The 20,634-nt window shown below is 42.5% G+C and overlaps 2 protein-coding genes across 4 annotated transcripts; one reads left to right on the top strand and one right to left on the bottom strand.

The window, feature by feature from the left end:
- Window positions 1–40: 40 nt before the first annotated feature.
- Window positions 41–2,267, bottom strand: gmfg (glia maturation factor, gamma). The gene is made up of 7 exons (XM_071927316.2): window positions 2,147–2,267; window positions 1,640–1,736; window positions 1,412–1,461; window positions 1,283–1,332; window positions 1,047–1,129; window positions 710–783; window positions 41–243 (listed from the first exon to the last, which is right to left on the bottom strand). Exons 1-7 carry the CDS (start codon window positions 2,147–2,149, stop codon window positions 172–174), a joined length of 429 nt encoding a protein of 142 aa, XP_071783417.1. The 5' UTR covers window positions 2,150–2,267; the 3' UTR covers window positions 41–171.
- A 532-nt stretch (window positions 2,268–2,799) lies between these two features.
- samd4b (sterile alpha motif domain containing 4B) lies at window positions 2,800–20,399 on the top strand. 3 transcript variants are annotated; one of them, XM_071927310.2, is made up of 13 exons: window positions 2,800–3,408; window positions 4,581–5,103; window positions 5,251–5,727; window positions 5,979–6,221; window positions 6,386–6,495; window positions 6,819–6,905; window positions 7,327–7,597; window positions 8,163–8,248; window positions 8,565–8,680; window positions 8,974–9,172; window positions 10,015–10,141; window positions 12,464–12,547; window positions 13,572–15,736. In XM_071927310.2, the coding sequence occupies exons 2-13, from the start codon at window positions 4,908–4,910 to the stop codon at window positions 13,598–13,600; spliced, it is 2,025 nt and encodes a 674-aa protein (XP_071783411.1). In that variant the 5' UTR covers window positions 2,800–3,408; window positions 4,581–4,907; the 3' UTR covers window positions 13,601–15,736. The 3 variants fall into 3 exon arrangements, with proteins under 3 accessions (XP_071783411.1, XP_071783412.1, XP_071783413.1); XM_071927311.2 differs by lacking the exons at window positions 12,464–12,547; window positions 13,572–15,736 and adding an exon at window positions 18,281–18,462; XM_071927312.1 differs by lacking the exons at window positions 2,800–3,408; window positions 4,581–5,103; window positions 5,251–5,727; ... (8 more) ...; window positions 12,464–12,547; window positions 13,572–15,736 and adding exons at window positions 17,092–17,168; window positions 18,281–20,399.
- Window positions 20,400–20,634: the final 235 nt, after the last annotated feature.

The following is a 20,634-nucleotide window of genomic DNA, read 5'->3' as shown; positions in this document are numbered from 1 at the left end:
AAGATTCCAAGGCAAAACTGAAAAAATAAAACATTCAAACTTGAGTGAATAAATCATTTAATAGCAATGAGATGCATAAGTATGAATAAAACGAGTGAAATGGAATATTACAGATACTAGTTTTTATAAACAATTAAACTTGGTAGTTATAAGATGTAGGAAGATGCATGTTCAGCGGAAAAATGCCAGGTGGTCCTTCAGCCACTGCTCTGACAAGTCGTCAGTGTTTCTTGTTTCAAAGACCTCACAAAGTAAAGGCAGAGAAGATCAGAGTCAAATGTGAATACTTGTGATATCTTGTGTGGAACGTGCGCTGAAATATTTTAGCCAGTTAAAAGTATAAATAATTTGCCGAACTAATGCTAGTCAGTTAAAAATAAAAAAATATTTTGTCTAGATCCATTTAATAGTCTCCCAGAAATATATAGATTTTGTAGTTCATAAGCAGATTTTTCAGTAATTATCAGCATTTGAAAAATGGATAGATTTTCATCACATCAAACATAGTTGCTTAAATGACAGATTTACTATAGATGGCACATTTACTATTGTAGTCACCACTCTTGACAGAAAATAAAATATAGTCAAGCATCAATGAAAGGATTCACTAATCAAGCTTAGAAAGTAGTGTTATTTAAAAAAAAAAAAAAGTACAGTAAACCACTGGACATCTTATAATAAAATGTAGGTCAGTATTTGGGATAATCACCTTTGTGAGCTCTGCAGCTTGGACCAGTTGGTTCTTGCTGCCTGCGTACATCATCTGTTGTTCAGGCTTGCACCCTGTTGAATTGTGTGATAAAAGTTCATTTTTTCCCCAGAGATTCCTTAATTTGACTAGGTTAAAGAACATCAACATATCCAAGCGATGTCACACCCCTTACCATTATAAATATTCATAAACTGTATATCAGAGCAGTGAAGATCCCTGTTAATTTGGCAGCCAAGTTTTTTCGTTTTGCTCCGCAAACCAAACAAGAATCTTTCTGTCCAATGAAGGGGAAAGAGATTGCTTTTGGCCTGTGACAGCCAGGATGATTACTTACCCATCGGACTGGAGAATATGAAGCACAGAGGATAAGACACTCTGCCATCAGCATGGACGTATTTGTAGCTGTAGACAATGAATGTGCACTGTTGTCAAGGAACATAAAACTGAATGATGTTCTGATAACATAGTTGCCATATTAGTACAGAATTCCTAAATACTGTTGTGTGTAAATGTGCAGACTTTAAGAAGAAAACTATGCAAGAATGTGCTTGTGACATTCAGTGAGGATATCTGGGCTGCCGCTCTGGAAGTTCATCTCTCAAGTCATCCAGGGAAATATCCTGAAAGACAGAGTTTTCTTGGTGACTTTTAACTCAGACTGTAACATCTGCAAAAGACAAAGTTCAATCAGTTACTTGCCTCATATTCCTCCTCAAGGATTACAAGCTGTCTCTCCATGTCTATTTTCACTGTGAGAAAGAAGAATGATTATTGGTCTCTCTGGTTTTGCCTGTGTTGACACACTCATGTTGAAATTTGGGATTTGGTTGAACAAATTACAACTGTGTTATTTAAAAGGATTAAATGGAATAATTAGAGTGGAGATATGTAAGTAACTAACATTCTCCACCAACATGTGATACTCACTCAATATGGCAGCATTGTTGGTTTCTTTTCGAAATCTAAACTTCCTCAGTTTTTCTTTCAGACTCTCATCCACTTCACACACAACCAGGGAGCTTGACTGCAACGTGGAATAGAAAATCAGTAAAAGACTAAGAAGGCAGACTAAGAAATATCAAAATATTTAAATAAAATGATGTGGATTACATTGCAAATAGTCTAGAGCCCCAAAACAGAAACAGAAAGAGGGTTGGGGACATCAGCTTAAATAATTTCAGACGTTCAGCTCTCCATCCACCATGCATGGATGCATTAAACATTCAAAATAATATAGTGACATATTGAGGGCAGGAAATGTTGTCGTTGCAGCATGGCAGAATGTAGTTTCCTGTGTGAAGAGAGTGAGGGGGATGGTAGACTTGGGTCTCAATAAAGTAATCAGAAACCAACTAAACTGAGTCAAATCATCAAATCCAGTACATTTCTACAGAAAAGCATCATCTTTCAAGCAATTGCAACAGACTTTCATACCATTCTCAAAGGGGTCCGCGTCTGCCTTCCTGTCTTCAGTGACACTGCCTTGCTTGAAGTTCCTTACACCAGCTAGTGACAAGCTGACAGCTACTCTCAGACTGTCAAGATCCTCCTTTAGTGCAAAGGGGAGGGCAGACACACAGCTACAGTGCCATCAGTGCCGCCTCCCCTTTTTCTCCAGAACAAGATGACATTACTGTGCAAACTCCCTCTGATGTCAGGTAGTTTCACAAGTTTGTTCTGCACTCAGATAATGTGTTGTATTCAACAGTGTGGGCATCTGTTATTGCAAATGACAATAATTGTCTCCCACAAAAAATTAAACAATATTTGGACCAAAATTATACATTCCAGTCTGACACAACAGATTTAATTGTCCACCTTGAATAGATCCATATTATTTGAAGTTGAAGTAATTCAACCACCACATGGTGCCTGCATTAGTGTACAGTGTTTCCCTGGCTGACTTGGCAGGGTGGGCCAGCCTTTCCTTTTGCACTGGCGGAACCATAGCCTGAACGCTCTAAATTGTGGGTGGAACAAAACATTGCGTACCGTCCCAACGTATGACGTTATGCCTACGTCTTACGTCAACTCTAAATCGAAGTAGATTTCTCCAGGCGTACTCTCTTTATTTCTGTATTGTAATAAACATTTTGTACATATATTCTTTTACATTATATATTTGAAATCACGGGAGCTCGTCGCTGTAAAGGAATATGTTTATCGAATGCCACGCACGGGATCGAAATCGACGCTTCTCTCAGCTAAGCTAACGTTATTGCATTTATAAGCAAACTTGCTAGCTAAGAAGCTAGCGCTAGCATTTAGCTACCCTTACCGTCGAGCTAGCTATCCACTAGCACTGTAGCCTAGCTCGCTAACAAGTGACAATTGACAAAGGTAAACAACCAACCTTTTGAGTCCGCTGATTGGAAATTGCTAGCCATTTAACTTAATCAAACTACCTATAACGTTTTGTTGAGGACAATTTGCGGTTTGACGACCCTATTTGCACCGTGGAGATTGAAGTACGAAACGGGGAAAAGGGGCATACCAGCAGCAACATCGTCAACGAAAAACAATACAAATCCTGAATCCCTCATCACTGACTAGGCCGATCAAGCTAACTCTAGCTAACCGCTACCTAATGCTAGACTGAAGCAAGCAGCCGAGTGTAACAAGATTTGATTCATTAAATCGTGCAGGAATAACTAAAACAACAGTCTGGTGACCAGAACTTAACGTCACTCTGTCAGGTTTGTTCATTACTGTTACTCAAAGCAATAACTAATATGTGTATCACTGTTTGCGGTGTTGGCAATTGATGCTTTTGACATATAGCTAGCTGGTTAGTGACTATATGTGTTCTACTTCTGCCCAGTAGCAGATAATCTCTGTATTATGATTAGCTGTTCTAAATACAGGGCACGGATGACAGCCTTTTTGCTGTGGCCAGTAGTGCCCTTTTTTATGTTTATGCAAACTTCTGCATTAGCGTTATGCATTAGCCATTACTCTTGGCGTTACTTACCAACTGTTACCTCTTGGTTAACGTGTATTTTGCGCACCTGCCTTTATGTGAATGACTTGCGCCTTTATTACCATGACATGACTCAAGCAGCGTGAGCAACGTTGGCAAGAATCTCTTTGAACTAATAGATACAGCATAATGTTATGTGCTTACCACAAACAACAGCACCCTAAAAGTCACAATTGTGACTAAGATTTTCGGGAAATGTTTCGCAAGATTTGTCTAGAGATATCTCACGGTGTTTAAAGTCAAACCTGTAAGATGTTGATGTGACGAGAATGACTAATACACGGACAGCTCATTTGTAACTGAAATCAACAAGGTCCAGGACTCCAGTATGCAGTTACATTACCTTGTTACTGTTGTTTTTTGCATATCATGAACAAAAGGTTTGCCAAAGCTGATCAGTGTGTTTGAATGTTCTGTATTTGTTGGGCCCTAAACTCATATTGTATAAATATATTATCCCTTGTACTGTTGCTATGTCCACAAAGGCAGTCTCCCACTGATTGTCAGTTTCAACATTTGTCATTCACTGTCAGCTCAAAGATTTGTCATTTGATGCCAATGCCATCATCCAAGAAAGTCTTCTTGCGTCTCTTGTTTGCAGCTTTGTGGGAGAACAGTTTATGTTCACAAATACTAACAAAACTGTCTAAGATCATAGGAATAACATATGTTAATTCTGAGGGATGGATATTCCCTTTCACATTTTGTGAATTTGACCTTATCTGTCAAATCACTCATATTCACTTGATATATTTATTTTTAATGTACTTAAGTCATGATATTGGGTTGGCTAGGATTTTGAAATTTAGACATCAGCTGAATATTGAAGAAACACAACGAATGAGTAATGGAAGACTTATTCTCTCTCCATGTTTGTTGATTTGATAGGACACGGATGATGTGATCCTGGACATGCCAGAGTGAGACAACCCCTCTTTCTGCCTTCTGTGTTACTACCAACTAGAATTGACACATTTTCCCACCCTCACTACATAAGACCTCTTCCAAGTAATCCACACGCCACCCCTATCTGCAGTCACTCCTGCACCTGAACCATGTGAGGGCCCCTCGGTCCAATCTGAGGGGATCCCAGGACTGTTCCAAATACGACCCCGCTGTGCGGGGCTAGAGTGACCCTGTGTGTGAGAAAGCAGTGTTTCCAGTACCCCCCTCCCCACCCACACATTCCTGTTCTCCTTCCCGAGGAGACACGCCATGATGTTCCGAGACCAGGTGGGCATCTTGACGGATTGGTTCAAGGGCTGGAATGAGTGTGAACAGACGGTGGCACTGTTGTCCCTCCTGAAGAGGGTGTCCCGCACCCAGGCTCGCTTCTTACACATCTGCCTTGAGCACTGGCTGGCAGACTGCACAGAGATCCACATCCTAGAAGCTGAAGCCAACAATGCAGGTAGCTGAGCGATATCTGATTATCTGTTGGATACATTGTTGGTTCTGTCTTTTTCTGATGTTGAAAAAGCCTTGTATTTTACCAAAACCAAAATCAGTCACTTATTAAATTATTGATCCAAGTCATCTCTGTCTCCCTTGTCATCAGCTATTGTCAGCCAGTGGCACCAGGAGCCAAAGGAGAAGGTGGTATCTCTGCTGCTGTCCCACCTGCCTCTGCTGCAGCCGCGCAACAGCGAGGCCAAATGTGAGTACATGAAGCTGCTGCAGAAGGTGTTGAGTCACACTATTGAGAGCAGCCTGTTTGTGGAAGAGAGCAGACAGCTGCTATCTTATGCTCTCATCCACCCTGCCACCACCCTGGACGACCGCACCTCTCTGGCCATGTGGCTGAACCACCTAGAGGAGCACCTCTCCAGTGGCTATGCACCCTCCTCCCGGGCCCCATCCAGCCCGTACCACCCGCGCCAGGGCTCAGATGAATGGCCCAGCTCTGCTGAGGCCCTGGACCCTGGTCACGCCTGGCACGACAAGTCCCCCTCGTCCAGCACATCTCCAGCAGGCCAGAACGGACACATGCCGTTCCCAGGCGGGATGTCCTCTCCCATCAACAGCAATAACACAGGCAACTATTTCCCCATTTCCTATCATTTTTAGCTGTGGAGAAAACGTAGGAAGGATATAGTGTGTTGGGAGAAGTGAAACCATTGTACATGTGAATGAGCATTTTGTTAAGGTGTTAATTGTAGTTTTTGGTACTAATATAATTTGTCTTCATCTCTCATCTGAGAATCTAGAATATTATCCATGTTCCCTTTCCAAAGTATTCTATGCATTTTCTAACAATCTACCTACCTGAATTGCTCCCCTTGCCAGGTCTGGGTGGGCAGATGCAGCCTAGCCCTCTGAAGAAGTCCATGTCCCTAATCCCTAACAGTCCCCAGGCTTGTGGCTCTGAGTGGGTCAGCCAGGACGACCTGGGGGGCCGGCAGGCCTTCGTTCCGACAGACCACGCACCCCTGTCCCCCCAGAGCAGTGTGGCCTCCTCAGGCAGTGAGCAGACAGAAGAACAAGGTTCCACACGCAACACCTTCCAGGAGGATGGCAGTGGAATGAAAGGTCAGAGTTCATCACCTGCACAAGCCAAAGGCGGTCACATAGATGGTATTTTACTTTGGTAAAAGCCACGCACTGCCAACAGCTGTGGTGATATAAGCCGAAATGTAACTGTATGGTTTTTTTTTTTGTCCCTTGGTGTGTTTGTGTTTGTGTGTTTGCTCAAGATGTCCCCACATGGTTGAAGAGTCTCCGTCTTCATAAATATGCATCACTTTTCTCCCAGATGACCTATGAGGAGATGATGATTCTCACAGAGCAGCACCTGGAGTCACAGGTTTATACGCCTTCCCTTCACATACACTGGGGCCGGGCTGTGATTATTTCACCCCTCCCCATCAATTGTGAACATTACTGTCCTCAAACCTGATGATACATCAACTCTCAATGAGGCATGAAATTAAGTAATGCACCCTACAGTTATATAGAGCCACTCACACATATAAATGGTGCGATTTTGCCTTTGCCCCTTGGCTTTAATGAAACAGATGGTGATTAGGTTTGTTATTTAGTAACTGTATAAATTGGCCAGTGTTCCCACGAGAAATGACTCGCCTGCTTTTCATGCCCTCTTGTTATTTTCTATCTGTCTCCTTCTAGAATGTCACTAAGGGGGCGCGGCATAAGATTGCCTTGAGTATCCAGAAACTGCGAGAGAGGCAGAGTGTGCTCAAGTCTTTAGAGAAGGTAATTCAGATGGAATCAAGATGTTTTTCTCATACTGAAAATGTGTGTTGTGTTGAATATTTAGTCATGCTGATCAAAAATGTCCTTCAATATTTACTCATTCATGCTTTTATTTACTGAATAACAATAGCAATGTGACACTTTATTGATCCCCATAGGGAAATAATCATTTTGCTTTCCCTCCTCCACAAGGAGGTTAGGGAGCAGGGTCAGCCACAGAGCAGCGCCTCAGGAGCTGGCAGGGATTCAGTGTCTTGCTTTAGGACATTTCAGTAGGGCAGATGCTTGCTGACACTGTGGCTTGAATCCAGGTCCTGTGGTTGAACGTCTGCCTCTGTGCTCAAAACATCACCCTGCTGCCCAAAAGTGGCTTATCTGAGAAGAGCTTGTATATGGTACTAATGTAGTCATCTTTTGGCAGGACATTTTGGAAGGGGGGAACCTGCGTAACGCCCTCCAGGAGCTGCAACAGATCATCATCACACCCATCAAGGCCTACAGCCCACCCAGCGCAGTGCAGACAGCCTCGGACCCCGCCTCCCCTTCAGAAGCCCCCAAGACAGGGGCAGATAAAGAGCTGGCCTCAGAGGGCTTCCAGTCCCACAACCCGCCCCCCTGTGATGGAGAGTCCTCAGCCACACCCATTTCAGACGGCGACATTGCTGGACAGTTCACCCGTGTCATGGGTAAAGGTGAGACTGAGAAGGTGTTTTGTTGTTTTGTTTTGTTCTTTTTTTCTAGATTGAAACTGAATACACGTAGATCCTGCACTCTACATGTGAGATTTACACGTGAGATTTACACGTGAGATTTCCCCTTGGGTCCCTGTAAGGCAGGTAGAGATGCGTAGATAGATAATTGATTTGTCCCGGTGGGAAATTCTCTTGTGTCAATTGCAGTAGCACACACTTGAGACACAATACACAACATAACAAAACACTACAAACACGACACAGCAAAGCTGATGGGGGAAAAAAACAACACAAAAACACGCTACATTTACCCTCCTCTTCCTTGCTCTGCCCATACAAATCCACATTTGGCAGAGCAAGCGATAGAAATTCTATGTCCTCCCACATATACAACACATAGAAACACAGCACAGAAAGATATTTCACACATCCATATCCACCTAACCACATATTGACATACAGTATAGTGTAATTCCACACCTTGATTGGATGGGCTACTGTACTTGGTATGGAAAAAGTGTGATTTACTCTATGTCCATTATGTAAACCCCATTCTGTGTTTCAGTATGCACCCAGCTGCTGGTGTCAAGGCCAGATGAGGAGAATATCAGCTGTTACCTTCAGCTCATTGAGAAGTGTCTGACACATGAGGTGAGAATCTGAGTCCAAGTTTTTCATTCACTAACTCACATATTTAAGTGATTTGTGTGCGTGCGTTTGTGTATTGTTGTAACTGCACCTAATGTCAGTAGTACAGTACAACATAAGAAGCCTTATAGGAAAATGTATTGAATGTTTATTCATGGAAAATATTGTACCGATAGGATAGGATTTAAAGTTTTTTCTTAGAATGAAAAATAAAACTTGTCAAAGAAATTCACAAATTCCAGAAGCGTCCGTCGAAAGCCTGCAGTGCTGTTTGAAATGCTGATGCCTTTCTGTGCCGCTGTCTTTCCCTCTGTGTCAGGCTTTCTCAGAAACTCACAGGAAAAGGCTGGTCTCCTGGAAGCAGCAGGTCCTCAAACTGCTCCGCCTGTTCCCTCGGAAAGCTATGCTGGACATGCCTGTGTACCGACAGAAAGGGTGAGACACTGTTGGCTCCCTCTTACCTTTGATCTCCCTCTTTTAGCAGGGGAGATGTCACACCGGCTGAATGTAACACTCTCCCTCCACTTATCCCTGCTGTCTGACTTTTCCTGCTTCTGTTCTCTTTCCCTTCCCTTTTCTCTCTCACTCTCTCTTCCTCACTCAGATAATGAACCTCATTTTATATGAAGTAACTGTACTAGTTGAACATCCAGTTCTCTTTAGCCCTTCTCATTGACTGCTCTTTATAAGTCTGATGTACTTCTCTTTTCCTTCTGTTCTTACTCTAGCTGGGCGTATGGGTCCAACTCCCTCCCCACAGCAGGCTCTGTGAGTGGAGGACTAGGGCGGCGGGGCCAAAGGCAGTTCCAGATGGCTCCTCGGGGACTCCCAGCCGGGCGCATGGGTCTTCTCAGTCCAGGCGGGATCGGCGGAGCATCTCCACGCCACACCCTCACTAATCCTGCGCTGGCGGGCCAGGGTAGACAAGTGAGTAGTCCTGTTGTTGGATAGACATTTTAATGGACAATACCACCAGTTTGTGGCATGCTAATCTTGCCTTGACAGCAGCTAAAAATCCCAGATTACTGTTTTTCCATTATTGAGATATTTGGTGGCCATTTTGTGCTGTTTTAACTCTACCATAAGCTTCTAGTTTACTTCTTGATGTAGTGTTACACAAACAGCTTGAAAATCTACAAGAATCACCACATATGATTAAAATCACACACCAAGCACAGCAATGTCACTTTTTCTCTGAAACATTGCATAGTAATACAGTAATCCAGCATCAAAAGTGGAGGGAGACTCTTAGACAAAATGGATCAGTTTTTTTACAAAATATTTTACATCACGAGTTCAGAGAGATAATTAGAGTCAAATGTGGAAGTTCTTGTTTTTTTCTTTGTGGTGATTTTTGAAATATCAAAGGTATTCATGTTCTTTGCCAAACACTCACTAGACGGCTTGAAGTAGACATTTAATATAATTGCCCCTGGGTTCATACTCATTGCAAAGAGTTTCTCTTCGCTATCTCCGTTCAGTGTCTTAAGGTGTTGACCTACATGATGATATGCCCAAGGAGTGATGATCCTCATTAGTGAACATTTGTTCTGAAAGGAAAACAAGTCAAATAACAGGAGGTCGTGGCAGTTTATCAATGTACATGAGGCAATACAAGGGGTTAGGCATCACACGTTGATATGAATTGATTCATTATCATAGCTTGAAGGGTTTCTATTTAATCACTTGGCTGAAAAGATAAGCAAAAAATTATCAACCCCCTAGGATGAGTGGCATTTGTGTAATGAGTACTTGTGTTTTCCTTGTAGAACCTATGGTTTGCCAACCCTGGGGGCAGTAACAGCATGCCAAGTCAGAGTCGCAGCTCTGTGCAGCGGACCCACTCACTCCCTGTCCACACTTCCCCGCAAACCATGCTCCTGTTCCAGCAGCAAGGTACTGTATGATGTCAAAGCCTCTTTAATCCCTCATTAACATGGATATACACAGCCCTCCTCAAACATCACATCCACTGTCCACCACTGTCCCCATTTACATGTTCATATATATATATTCTACCCACATGTAGCTACAGCCATCATTCACACCTCCCTCGACCTCCTGTGTACGTTTTCATATTGTTATCTACATGTTCCTTATCTAGAAGTCCTTTCATTTTAAGCCTAAAATTACTGTCAATATTTTCTAACCTAAATCAGAGATGGGCAACTTTGATGGCGATGGAGGCCAGAAAATTCTGAAGCCTGAAGACCTGTGTATGAGGATGCAAAAACAAATATGATGATATCAATGCACATGGTGTAAGAAACCTGCAATAAACAGAGTATTTGCTACTTCATACTGCTGGGACAACATGCACCAATTTGATTCCAAAAGATGTACAAAATGTGGGATTTTATATAGACTAGAAGGAAAAACAGCATAAATACTGTAAATGCAATTGTTCGTTCTCAAAATGAATCCTTAAGACCTTCAGAGGACTGTGGACAATGTTCACTCAATCATTATGTGTCAGGTGATTACACTCTGTGGCCGGTGTGCTGCTACATGTCATCTGTGACAAGGACAGCTGAGCTGCATGCCACTGCACTGTTACTTGCCCTGACAGTCTGCCTGTTAGCTTGTACAATTCTTGCCATGCTCCTTAGACCTTTCTCGTCAATGCAATGCCAAATAATGGTGGGGTGTGTTTTCACCAACAGGGCTGCCTGTGACAGGATGTTGTTTTGTTTATTGCATCATTCTCAGTAAACCATGTTTCAGTGGCTAGAACCGACATGCCTGGCACCAACAAACATACCATATGTACTTGGAAGAGCTTCAGCAACCTCTCTATTCAACAAAGATGCATTAAGTGTCAATAGATTTATTTTTAGAATTCATTCTCATGGATATTCAAAAAGGATCACAATTAAAATCAGTTTAGGCTTCCTTGCCAATCACTGCACATAAAGCCAATCCTGGAGCTGAATCTAAAGGTGACATGGGTCGAATTAAGCCCCCGATTGCCCATTAGTGGCCTACATAGTTTCACTTTCTAGCTATCTGTCTCTGTCGCTCTCCGTCTCTGTCTCCCCTACTCACTCACTCACACTCTCTCTCTCTCCCTCTCTCTCTCTCTCTCTCTCTCTCTCTCTCTCTCTCTCTCTCTCTCTCTCTCTCTCTCTCTCTCTCTCTCTCTCTCTCTCTCTCTCTCTCTCTCTCTCTAACACACACACACACACACTATCACATAGTGCATGCAAACTGTTAAACCCTCTCTATGGCCTACAATTCCTTAATAAATAAATAGGCCTACTGGGTTTGGAATTTGTAAATAATATTACCTTTGATAAAACAGATTTATATCTGATTTTGTTTCCTTTTGCTTGTGTTTAGTCAAATAGATTGTCAGGTGGTTAATTAGCTGACATAATGTTTCAGCAGTAGTTTAGGGCCAAGGCCTCTAAAGATGCAAATCCAACTGAAGTGTTTCTGACACTTAATTTATTTTGAGTGACATAGTAAACAGCGTTGGTAAATTTTGTAGGCTAAGATTTCATGATGAAAAGTAGTGTGATGCCAAATAATGCCGAACATAATTTCTATATCTTGCATAGTTTCCAAGTTAATTTACTTTGCACTTAAAGGATAATTCCTGTTATTTTCATGTGATGTTCAGATGGTTGGCCTGATATTAGTCTAAAAACCAAGTGAAACCGGTATGCAAGGTTTGGTTCTCTGGTAGTACCTACACAAACATCAGCAAATTTTGGGCTAAATCATCATCATTTAACATAAAATAACATGTTGCTTTAAGATGATTTATGGTGATTTGACCAAGAATGTAACATGTCATGGTTGCCCCTGTGACTCCTATTCATTTAATGTTGGGGGTGGTTAATTTTTGCTGATGTTTGTGTGGCTACTAGAACAGAACCAATCCACACAGTATCAATCACCTGGTTGTTAGACTACTCTTAGGGCAAAGAACCATCTGAACTTCACATTAAAATAATAAGTTATCCTTGAAGGTACATAAGGCTGGGTATTTTTCCCTAAAATAAAGTATAATTAATAAGCAAAACTGTTCATTTAAGAGGAAAATTGGTGAGTTCCTCAATTTTGGACATAATCTATTGTAAAAAACAAAATACTGAATTGCTTTTGGAAACCTTTAGTGGTGCAAGTAAAAATGACTTCAGGGCAATCACAATGGTAATATAATCCTTCCTCCTTCTGTGGACTGAGTACTTTGTTTTTTCCTCTTTCCCTTAGAATGCCAAGTTCCAGGTGCCGACCTGGAGATCAACCCCACGCTGGAGTCACTGTGCCTCAGTATGACAGAGCATGCCTTAGGGGGTGAGTGTCCTCAGCAGCCCAACACTAAATAGGCTAACGCCCCGCAGGCAAACCTCACAGAACTACAGACTGCACAACAACACATGTTCAGATTTATTCTGTGTGTAATGTGTTGGTGTAATAAACAGATTTGAAGTCACTGTAACACTTCTACATAAGCTTGGTTAAAGAATTATAAACCTCTAAGTGTCTAATGAGCATGATTTTTGAGAATGAGCATTTTTTTTGAGCTGTGGTGATCTTTAATGATCTAAGATTATGTAAAGACATTGCTCTGTGTCCATACTTGGCCTGAAAATGTCTGTTTTATGTATCTTGAGGCTATATTTATTTAAAATTGTGTCTTCATTACTTTTGCCCCACAGTGTTTATGTTCCTATTGTGGCTGTATTGCACCTAGACAATGAGAGAAAGTCACTGCATTTTTAATGAACAATGCGCAACACAACCACTGACAAGTAAAACAATACAAAATTATTTGCCATACACAAGTTCCCCATCCGAACAGAGAGATATAAAGACAAGAGAGTCCATTGATTTATTTTTAATTCATATTTGAATTTGTCATATTCTACTAGTAATAGTTATTAATAATATATAATCTATTAATAATACAGTATTATTAGTCTGGTCACACTCAGGTTCCCCTTACAGACAGAAAGAGAGACCGAGAGAGAAAAGGGATTAGACACAATTGGTTAGTCAATCCAATGTAGAATTTCTTCTCTACAAGGTGAGGGCATAGAAAACCAATTGAAGCCACTTCTGTGCGTCTACACCTGTCACTTGTATCCTAGTGTAATTGGATGACAAAATTTGCATCAAAGTGTCAAGTGAATCTGGGGCCTCAGTTGCTCTGTGCCATCTTAGTGTGCCTGGCCTTTCCTAGTATTCTCTTAGAATGGCGTCGCTGTTCCATGCATTTTTGATGAACAGAGCACCGGAGGGTGAAATGTGGATGGTGCAGTACATGTGATGATTATAAATGCGCTGAAACATATTTCTCTCCAATCTCCCCCCTCAGATGGAATAGACCGAACATCAACAATATGAAAAGCAGTGGAAAGAAGCAAGACAAACACACTTCACTTCAGTTGAGGCCTGTTCAGTTCCTCATCGCCCAGCACAAAGATATATGCTTAAGAAAACCAGGCAAAGCGGTCACTACAAAATGACAAAAACTGTGTATATGTTCTCTGATATTTTTGTACTTTATTATATACAACTAAGTTTATTATAAATGGAATACAGATGATTATTATATTGCAGGAGAGAGAAAAGGTTAATTGTGCAAACTGCTCCATGTCGTCTGCAGGACTGTGACATGATGTGCAGAGGCTCAGTTTGCCGCGGTGTGAGAGGAAACTGGTTGATTGGTGCTGTCTTAAAGGGGTTCTGCCCTATGAGTTTCTCTTCTTTTCCTCCTGCCTTGGAGCAAGGCTTCTTTCCAGAACACACTGACAGCCACAGCTCCTGCCCCATATAACGTGTAGATTCAAAAGTTTCCCAACCAGGAGTAAGGCACTTTTACCCTCCACACACATGCATAAATAATCTTTGAAATTGGGCACTAAGCTGTAATTGACACACCGATACACTCACTCAGAGGCTCAGCTTGTAGCCGGGGCTTGATCCACAAACACAACCGCACTTCCCTAGCCACACCCCTTGTTCTGTAACCAGTGCTAATGAGGGCTTGTGTTGGTTGAAGCTTAGAAGTCTTTCCTTAGTTCTTCATGTCCTCTCTTTCTGCCACACTCCCAAACGCATTAGAAGAGAATGTCTTCTTTTTTTTTTTTGGTGACAGTGGCAGGAAACGAGGACCAAAAGTATTGAGGAGCAGCTTGTAATTCAACCACAGGCATACCCTTTGTCTTGGTTATTTTCCCTCAAACACATAGTCACATTAGAAATGACTGTCCGACTCTCAAACTTCTACAAAGCCAAAGAGAAGGGCTGTGTGATTGTTAATTTGAGAAAGATATTTGTAGAGAGATGCAACAGAATGGTATAATTTTTTTTTTTTTTTTTTTAAACAATAGCAGTTTGAAGAATTTATGCCAGCTGCAATTTGTCTCTGTTGATATTTTATGCCCTAGTACATAAATGATGATGAATCTCATTTTGCGCCGAGGAATCCCCACAGGGTTGAATAAGGGCTGGTGAGGTTTGTACTGTCTAAGAGCTGATTTGATATCGAATTGATATAAGCGGGGAGGGTAGAGTGTTTTCAATTTACACTTTAATGCTGGGTGAGGAAACTTAATGAAACCCATCTCAACCCTCTGGCCCCCTTATGATTGGCTCTGGAAAATGAAGCTCGATCTTGTAATGAATGCTCCAGTACCCACCTCCTCACCCTCGCACTGCCCTCTCCTCAAAATGGCCAGTGTGGTGATTTGATGAATCATACTTTTCAAGGTGCTTGAAGATGTCCATTTTTTCCATTTGTGTCTCAACATGTTTCAGTCTCAAAAAAAACCCCTAACATTATCATGTGGTATCAGTGTTGAATCAAAAACTGTCTTATACAGCCTCTGTCTTTGAATGTGGCAGAGCGGAGGTGCATGTATGTGTAATATGGTCTTAACTTTTGGATCACCTTTGGTTGCATCATAAGGCAGGGATAACCATTCACATTTTATTTCTGCAGAGCCATAGGAGGTCTGTCTAGTAAACATGGTTATTTACAGATATCTTTTCCAATTGTATTTTTTACTCTCCCTTGATATGGATAACTTATGCTTTTTTTCTATAATTGCATGTTTTGCCACACTAATTCAGCACTGTTGTAGATAGAGGACAGAATAGTCATGGTGGTTGATGGTGCCCAGTGTCACCAAAAGCTAGAGAGCAGAAATGTTGCAACTAATGTTCTATGTTGATACCGCCTAAATGTCACTGTTTACATCTCTCTGGGATAATGCCCATTTCATGTTATGTGATGTCATGAATATTCCATTGTCTCACTATGTAACACATTAAAGTACTGAAGCCTTCTCGCAAATGAGCTGGCTGGGTAGAGCTTGACAACAGATGCCTTCTACCCCCTTACCCATCGACTCTGTGCGAGTCTCGGTAGATATCTCAAGTGATACTTGTGTGAGGCATGTACCGCCTGCCTTTCTGGTTGTGGAGTGACAAGAGAGAATAGTTTTCCTGGCCTTGTGATTAAACTGTTAGTTGTCACGTGCTGATAAACTGTTCATGTGGTGCCTGAAACGCACAGCTCCAGCTTCCTCTATCTGTTGATTTGGATAATGGTCCTGAATAGTATTGTAGTCATGGATTTTTTCAGAGCAGGCTCTTGGATAGATCTGACTTAGTGAATGCATCAGATTCATGCCCACAAAGAGTTCAATGGGTTAATGATGTTGACAACTTTAAGATTCAGTTATCTTATTTTAAACTATTAACTATACTGTATATTGATACTCTTATGTTATATGGCTCAGATTATCCTTTTCATAACCTCTCTGTGAAGTTTGAGACCTCCTACACATACTAGTGCAGATAGAAAGTGACATGGCGCATGATGCAGCAGATTTCTGCAGATGCATGTGCATAATGGAGATGCAGTAGGGGATGACAATGCTTATCTGAGCCATAACTGATGTGATTATGTGTATAACTGAACACTAATAACAGGCCAAGGAATATGTTTACTCCATGTTTACATTCCAGTGATGCGCGAAATGGGTTAGAAAATGCACTTCATAAGTTCAGCCTTGGGTATATTTTCACACACCAAGCAGCCACTATGAGGTACAAAACCTATGTCATATGAAGACTCCTACCAAGTGGTCCGTCAGATATTGTCAATGTCCCTGCCTGGCTTAATGAATAAAGCAGTCAGTTGTAGGCTATATTGCATCTTTGTCTTGTACAATTTATATTTAATTCTAATGACTCCCCAGACATTTTCTAATATTTTATGAATGAACATTTTGCATCCCATGCTTACACACTCTACTTTTTTACTGTCACTCGTATGTTTGAATGGTCTGAACTGCAGCATTCATCGGATTGACAGTCCAAATAAAGGAGTTCAGTTCTTTTGCTACTTGACTCATGGCTTGTCATTCTGTCTGTTTACTTACTCATTTTTTACGGTCTATGCATAAATCACGCCTTTTACTTGCAGACAAAAGTTAGTGGTATGCATTTTCACAGTTGTAAAGAAAGTCCATTCCACAATGCAGAATATAGATTCATCAAGTCCCCCCTCCACACACACACAATCCTAACATCTGTACAAGCCCGAGTCAAACTTACTTACTTATTTTTACTTTTTTTTTCTTCTTTTAACCAGGTTATTGGAATTTAGCTCATATATATATGACCCGGAAGTGAAAAAATAATAAATAAATAAAAAATATTTTTATTCAGGCTAAGTGGTCTAGAGGTCTACGTGCAACTATATATTTATGTAAATATATAATTGCATGTAGACCTCTAGACCATTTAGCCTGAATAAAAATATTATTTATTTATTTATTATTTTTTCACTTCCGGGTTGCATGGTTTCAGGAGTTCATTTATCAAGCTAACGTTAGCTAGCCGCCTTTATCTTAACGTTATTAGTTTAGCTAAAGAGAGTAAAAAGAAGCTCATTCAGCAGGTAATTTGATATTAACTACTTAGGTATGTTGGGAATGCGTGTCATATATGATAAAACCAACGATCCAGATATATAAATATATATAACGTTAGACCTTTCCTTTCAGAGTGAAAAGTGTCTAGCAAGTTAGCTAGCCAGCTAGCCTACTGAACAAAAACAGCTGCCTTGCTAAAGACGTTAGCCTCTTGGTACTACTTGATGTGTTTCTGTTAGGTGGCACGGATTTACCTTGAAGCATCTGAAATCTTGCAACTATTAAGTTCAAGTTGCACTGGAAAAGTTACCACATTCAAGTTCTTGCTGCCTAGTGTAACCCATCCACTGTTTGTCAATTTTTGGAGTTTTGTCTGATGGGAGAGAGCAGAGAGTCGGGGTCTGATCACTGATATTAAGTGTTCACGAAGATTAGTGTGTAACGTTACTTTGCAAAGTACGGAGGATGAAAGGTTGAGACATCAACAGCTGAATTACAGGAAAGCTAATAGCTGCAGCTGTTAGGACCTGAAGTTATACCGTACTTTTTTAGATCCCAGTTCTAACTGCTACTGCTAACGTTAGGTACCTGTCAAGTCTTTTCAAGTTTGCCACGGACGGTCCATTAATTAGACGCTTCAGATCCAGGACTCAAGCAATCAGAGCGAAAGGCATCACAGCTATTGTTTCTCATCTTAGGAACTGGCTGGCTCATTAGTCTTGTGCTACTGCTGGCCGGTTGTCAGTTGTGTTTGTAATAAATAAGTTATACCAAGCCAAGTAGATGGCTAGAGCTCGTCAAAGATGCTATTGCAAGCTAAGCTAACATGCTAGCCAGGATAACTTGGCAACACGGACAGCTTTCTCCCAGATCTAGAGGCCACAGAACCAAGACTAATGTTTGATTTCATCAAACTGTAGGTCTGTGGCTGCCTGTGCCGGCTGCTTTCTGTCGGTCACTGGTATAATATGCCTTGAATTTAAACTATGCCTATGCATGATCACACTTAATCTTACAGACGCTCATTATCACTTTAAAAAAGACAATTTCTTACCATGTAATATGACAGCACGTTAGCCAGAATCATCCCAACACCTTAATTGCTGCCTTTAACAGGAGCTGTCATTTTGTTTTGCAGATTGCCTGAAGTCTGTGACAGCGATGCATGGACCATGATAATGACGTCTCAAGCAAGGGATCTGGATTGGAGACTTGCTGCTGAAAGCTAACTGCAGTCACAAGTCATCTGTTGGCATCTCCCTGGAGTGGAGTCATCTCGTGCAACTGTTACTATTTCACCACATAATTCAACTGTCATGTCATTACCAAAGGAGTCAGGGAATCGAGGGAAAGATAGAGAGCGGGGAGCTCGTCCCAAGGTGAGGCAGAGCCGGTCGGAGGAGAGAAGAGACACAGGCGGCGGACGTAAAGGTGGAAAGGGGAAGAAGAAAGGCCTTACCTCCCATGAAGCAGCTGCTGAGCGGCCTGTCAGTGATGGCTTTGAGTATGGTGAGCTGTTAAGTGATTTAGAGTCCAGGGACCAGTGTTCCTCCTCCTCTCCTCTAAAGGAAAACAGGAGATGGCAGGGTGTGGAAGTTGCTGCCTCGTTAATAGGGCAAGAACGGGCAGCTCGGCCAGGACAGGGAACAGTTAGCAGCTCTGCCACAGGGGAGTTACCTCCAACCAGTGATGTTGAGGGCAGAGGGTCAAGTGGCAGCCGCACTCTCCGACAGAAAATCCAAGATGCCATGGGGCAGTGTTTCCCCATAAAGACACACAGTGTGGCTCCACCACCGACTCCACAGGCTCTGGCGTCATCGACTGCCTGTGCCTCCTCAAGGCGCAAAATCCATCTGAGTGAGCTGATGCTGGATGACTGCCCTTTCCCTGTAGGCTCGGAGTTGGCTCAGAAGTGGTACCTCATCAAGCAGCACACAGCCCCCATTACCCAGCCTCCCCTGCTGGATACCATGGTAGTGAGCAGCGCCTCGACTTCAACCATGGCTACCGTGGTGGAGGACGTAGACGACCGGTTGCGAGAACGCAGGCGTATAAGCATCGAGCAAGGTGTTGAGCCGCCGCCTAACGCAGAGATCCACACGTTTGAGGTGACGGCCCAAATTAACCCTCTCTACAAGCTGGGCCCAAAACTGGCTCATGGTATGAATGAGTTGGCAGGCGATGATAGAGCCACTATTCATCAGCAACAACAGCTGCTTCTCCAAAGGCAGCAGCAGCACCAGCTCCTGCTGCAGAGCTGTCTGGACACTCTGGATGAGGTGGTGGCTTCTGCCTCTGCCTCGGCCTCGGCTTCAGCTTCAGCCTCCGCCTCCTCCTCCTCCACCTCCACCGCCTCTGTCCCCACCTGCGATCCACTCCCTGACCCTGTGGTCGACCCAGAGGTTATAGTGACCAACGTGCCCCCCTCTAGAGCCATAGCCCCTCAGACTGAGCATCACAAACCTCACGACGGCTACCGCATTCACACTCAGATTGATTACATTCACTGTTTAGTTCCAGACCTGCTGCAGATCACTAACCTCCCCTGTTACTGGGGTGTAATGGACCGCTACGAGGCGGAGACGCTGTTGGAGGGAAAGCCCGAAGGAACCTTCCTCCTCCGCGACTCTGCCCAGGAAGACTACCTCTTCTCCGTCAGCTTCCGGCGCTACGGCCGCTCGCTACATGCTCGCATTGAACAGTGGAACCACAATTTCAGCTTCGACGTGCACGACCCCAGTGTGTTCCACGCTCCCACGGTCACGGGCTTGCTGGAACATTACAAGGACCCCAACTCCTGCATGTTCTTCGAGCCCCTGCTGTCGAACCCGATCCACCGCACACAGCCCTTCAGCCTGCAGCACATCTGCCGAGCGGTCATCAGCAGCCGCACCACCTACGACGGTATCAACATGCTTCCCATTCCAAATGCTTTGAAAAAGCACCTGAAAGAATACCACTATAAGCAGAGAGTGCGCGTACGGAGAATGGATACCTGGTGGGAATGAACAATCGCTGATGAAAAGTATTGACTAAAAGAAACTACTAAAACACATTTTTGATGCAAATCCCCGCCCTACTGAACAATGAGTTGGCTTGTTCCTCACTCCATTTGGCTATATTAATCTACACTGCACTGTACTTATTTATTTTTTTCTGCTGTATATGTTTTACAATTGTATTAAACTATATGGATAATACAGTATGTTAATTCAGTTACCTTGCACACTCAAAAATTCTTTATGCTCACATTAAACAAACTCATTTTAACAGTAGACCTGTGGTGTTCAGAGATTTGTCATCACATCCTCTGTGTTTTCAAGTGTGACAAAATCAGCTTAATTGTCTGACGATTGGGAAAGGTTTCCTAGTGCGAGTGGAGATGATTATAATAGAGGTGCTCATCAGTCAGGTGCTGAGAAGGTGGAACACACACTGACAAGGGTTTCAGTTTGTTACCGAGGTGCTGAAGTGTAGCTCTTTTGGTGTATT

This window comes from Centroberyx gerrardi, chromosome 6, assembly GCF_048128805.1.
Source record: "Centroberyx gerrardi isolate f3 chromosome 6, fCenGer3.hap1.cur.20231027, whole genome shotgun sequence".
NCBI lineage: Eukaryota > Metazoa > Chordata > Actinopteri > Beryciformes > Berycidae > Centroberyx > Centroberyx gerrardi.
The sequence above is the reverse complement of the archived record's forward strand: the minus strand, read 5'-3'. Positions and strand labels throughout refer to the sequence as shown.

What these genes read in the sequence shown, in the direction of transcription:
- gmfg (XM_071927316.2), bottom strand. An exon ending in CAACAATGCTGCCATATTGA is followed by an intron (nt 1,462 to 1,639) that starts GTGAGTATCACA and finishes TCTTTCTCACAG; the next exon opens with TGAAAATAGACATGGAGAGA. An exon ending in CTTCCAGAGCGGCAGCCCAG is followed by an intron (nt 1,130 to 1,282) that starts ATATCCTCACTG and finishes ACAACAGTGCAC; the next exon opens with ATTCATTGTCTACAGCTACA.
- samd4b (XM_071927310.2), top strand. Translation starts at nt 4,908, where the DNA reads ATGATGTTCCGAGACCAGGTGGGCATCTTGACGGATTGGTTCAAGGGC. An exon ending in TGCTCAAGTCTTTAGAGAAG is followed by an intron (nt 6,906 to 7,326) that starts GTAATTCAGATG and finishes ATCTTTTGGCAG; the next exon opens with GACATTTTGGAAGGGGGGAA. An exon ending in CCTGTGTACCGACAGAAAGG is followed by an intron (nt 8,681 to 8,973) that starts GTGAGACACTGT and finishes TTCTTACTCTAG; the next exon opens with CTGGGCGTATGGGTCCAACT.